The sequence below is a fragment of the Lotus japonicus genome, chromosome 3, assembly GCF_012489685.1.
Source record: "Lotus japonicus ecotype B-129 chromosome 3, LjGifu_v1.2".
Taxonomy (NCBI): Eukaryota; Viridiplantae; Streptophyta; class Magnoliopsida; order Fabales; family Fabaceae; genus Lotus; species Lotus japonicus.
Window position 1 is genome coordinate 83873434 of NC_080043.1, and position 3777 is coordinate 83877210.

At 36.8% G+C, this 3777-nt stretch overlaps 1 protein-coding gene across 3 annotated transcripts; it reads right to left on the reverse strand.

Moving 5' to 3' along the window:
• Window positions 1-404: 404 nt before the first annotated feature.
• On the reverse strand, window positions 405-3419 carry LOC130746597 (F-box/LRR-repeat protein 13-like). 3 transcript variants are annotated; one of them, XM_057599276.1, is made up of 5 exons: window positions 3129-3419; window positions 3000-3055; window positions 1440-2694; window positions 1125-1313; window positions 405-890 (listed from the first exon to the last, which is right to left on the reverse strand). In XM_057599276.1, exons 3-5 carry the CDS (start codon window positions 2673-2675, stop codon window positions 687-689), a joined length of 1629 nt encoding a protein of 542 aa, XP_057455259.1. In that variant the 5' UTR covers window positions 2676-2694; window positions 3000-3055; window positions 3129-3419; the 3' UTR covers window positions 405-686. The 3 variants fall into 3 exon arrangements, with proteins under 3 accessions (XP_057455259.1, XP_057455258.1, XP_057455260.1); XM_057599275.1 differs by having other exon boundaries at window positions 1440-2704; XM_057599277.1 differs by lacking the exon at window positions 3129-3419 and having other exon boundaries at window positions 3000-3122.
• Window positions 3420-3777: the final 358 nt, after the last annotated feature.

Below are 3777 nucleotides of genomic sequence, written 5' to 3' on the forward strand. Positions count from 1 at the left end.
GAGATTAGAATTGGAGGATTGGTATATGTCTAAGATAAAAGATTTCATGTCACAGGCTTCAGCAGTTGCTCTCATTTTCTCTAATAAGCATCATCCTTACACAGAATTTCACATATCTATTTTCTTCTCTAAAATCCACCACCCATTTATAATGATACGTAGATAAACCTCAAATCTTTTGTCGTATTACAAGATTTTACAAGATACCAATAAAAATTTAGTCAGTTATATTAGTAAAACTTAAACTGTATTACTATTTGAAATGGATACAATCAAGTGTTTAGAACAAGCTCTCTGGCAAGTACCACTCTTGGCCCTGGCTAGCAGGCCACGCCAGAATACTATGATCCCAACACTCAACCCTGTTGTGACTTGTGAGTGCTGTGAGAAGACAGACAGTGAAATGAATGTAAATTGCAAAAGCTCTAAAATTCCACCACAAAATAAATTGCTCAGTTCTTGTCTGGATCCAAAGCTCTAAAATTCCAACACAGATCAATAGTAACCATGAGGGCTGAGGCCTATCTATGGCATCAAGGACAAGGGCAACCGAAAAGGGGAACATATAAACATATTTCATCCAGTTTCGTGGCCTACATCCAAGATTGGTTGGTCTACCTATGCCCATCTCATCATGCAGTAATGTCAAATTTCTACATAAGCTTACATATCAGTAGATAACAACACTACAATTCCAACCTAAAGATAATATCGCTAAAATCTCCGCAAGTTGGCAACGCATCTAACATGGTCTTGAAATCAACATTCTCATCAGCATTCCTAGAGTTTGTGACTTGAACACCCTTCAGCCCATGCCACCAACACTTGGCACTACCAGAACAGCAAAAACAGTCTTTCTCTTTCCTGCCCATAAGCGTCTCATAGAAAAACTGTTGTTTTAGATAATAAACAACTAGAGTTAGAAGTTAACATAACATTTATATTGACTAAAAGCACAAACCTTTTAAAGCATAATTTCAACGTGTATGGTATAAAACAAAAACATATCTAGGCAAGCTTTTCCTCTATCAGATAGGATAATCACAATGTGTAGGAATCTCAATGCTGGAAGCCTGAAAGTACAGTTTTCAATAAAACGGGAAAATGGGGAAACAATGACATACCTCAATGAATGCTCTGCTGCAGTAAAATGAAACAAAGCACAACAAGATAGTTTCAGGGCAGCAACTTGAAAGTAAGCTATTAACAACAGGCCGAAACAATGTTTCATTTTCAGGAACACATTGTAGCTTCAAGTGTTTAATGATCGGCGGAGAGGATGAATCTTGCAAGACAACTGGGTTGAATTCATCCTACATAATCCATGGTGTATATATATATATATATATATATATAAGAAATTAAGTTTTTTTTTTACTAATTAAGAAATTAAGTAAATAAGCAAACAGAATGAATCAATCAATAGCTACTTTACTTACCACAATCGACTGATCTATAGATAAGGAAAGAGATGCCAAAACATTTTGAGGCTTGAAGTTTTGGATAAATTCCCTCAAGTCAGAAAGATCTAGATGATCAAGGTACATCTCAACATTGACTTCTAGTTGACTAGAACTTCTCAGAAAAGATATAATAGGTTTTGGTGCACCATGACCAACATATTGACATGATGATAGATTTGGAGCATCAATGATAACCTCCTTCAAGTTAGAGCATTTGGACAACATCAATACCGTGAGTTTATCACTTGAAATACAAATCCTCTCAGACATTGTGCAATTGTCCAATTTCAAAATCTCAAGGAAATGAAATTTAAGAAACAGTTCAATAAACCACTTCTGTGTGATAACAGTACTCTTAAAATGCCCCAAGTGTAAGCTTTTCAAATTTTTGCACCTTTCAAACTCCAACTTACAAGTTGTGTCGAAATTAACAGCCCGGTAATATAAATTCTCAAGACTCGGAGAATCAATATAAACCTCCTGAATTCCTATAATGTCAACTTTCTTGAGCTTCAGCAGACCACGCATGCTCAAAGAATTCAACAGGCCTTCTGCTCCTCCACCAGGGTTCAACACAGAGCCGCAGAATAAAGATATATATTCAATCAAAGGGCAGCGAGAAATGAGATTCTCTATTACCTGCTCATCTTCAACAAGGACATACCACAATAATAGTTTTCGCAATGAGAAAAACTTGATTGAATGGTTCATGAATGCTTGATCAATGTGGATTCCGCCAATCAAGTGCATCATCTTAAGTGATTTGGCTTCAAGAACACTTGTCGGCAACACATAGCCAAGGTCCTGACCTTCCCATTCATCTTCAGCTCTATCAGGCAGGTCGAGATGCAGTACCTCAACACCACTCTCACCAGCCAACTTCAACCAAAGATCAACATCCCGAGAATTGTAATAAAGGTCATGAAAGTTCACACTGAGCTTAAACTCTTTGATTGCTAAGCCTTGGTCACGGAACCTTAGCAATGTTTTCTTCAAATTATCACCAAAGTTCTTTCTCTTCATGAAAAAACCTTCTTCCGTTGTCTTAGAAGCCTTTCCTACCCTTCGGTTGTAAAAGAAAGACAGGATGGGAAACGTAGACCACCACGCCTTGGACAAAACACTTGTCCTAGTAGCATCTTTCTCCGGCAGCCTTGACAGAATGTCATGGAGGATGAATATGGGCAAATCTGATATATGATCATCATCCATTTGTTGATTAAAACCGCACCTGAAATCAACTAAAACAACAACAGAAACATGTGAAATGGAGAAACTACGTTAAAGTTAAACCAACATATCTTACAAAATCGAACCTTTTGAATCAATATAGTACCCCTTTACAAAGTTGGTATATTTAAAGTAAAGTTTAAACTACAACACCTAGTTCAAAAACCAGCACATAACAGTGGGTAATGCTAGAAAGTGTTTGGTAAAACAGAGAAATTGAAGAGACATTCAAGAAATAGACACCCTTAAGGCTTTCAGAGGAAAAAGAACAAAAGAGGAATAGCAGAACAAACAAACAAAACAAACCTTTTGCTACACACTGAGAAGGAAAACGTAACACCAAATTGAATCCAAAACCTTTCCTGTCAAATGGTAAGCCAAATATGAGAAAGAGATCAGGTGCCGGATGAAGTAAGAATAAAAACTGAGCTTCACCTAAGACAGATGTTGAAAATGGAAATAAAGAGTGAAAAGGATGTTTGTATTGCAGCAGTAGCAGTAGCAGTAGCAGTAGCAGATGAGTGTCTTGAAAAAGGAAACAAATTTTATTACTAAATTTTTTCTTTCCAATTAATGGTCTCACTGACTTTGCAGTCTACTTTCATGTCAACTTTTTGAGAGAGAATTAATTGTCTGAGAGAAATGTGGTTAGAGAGATGATCGTGAGAGTTTTATCTTTAATGCATAGGGAGCAAAATAAAATCTAAATAAAATCTAGCTAGGCAGGTGCTAGTGAAAGGAGTAGTCTAGTCTAGTCTACCCGGCCACGTGATTAAGGCCAAGGAGTCAAGTCTAATCAAGTGTCTATAGAGAAGACCAAAGTCTCAACTCTCAAGGACTAGCCTCAAAGGGTGAGCTTGCCGTTGTAAGTGCAGGACCCTTGTTCCTCTCTCTTCCACTGCAAGCTTGTACTAATGAGCTCTCTTTCACCTTCTTTGACAATGTTAATTTTAGACTACTAATTGTAATCTCAAATAATGTATTCTTATGGTATGAACACTTTAAGTCTTTAACAAAGTTTAAAATAAGTGATCTAATTCTAATTTCCGGTATTATTTAGCTCTTTTGAAATCCAAACTCCGAC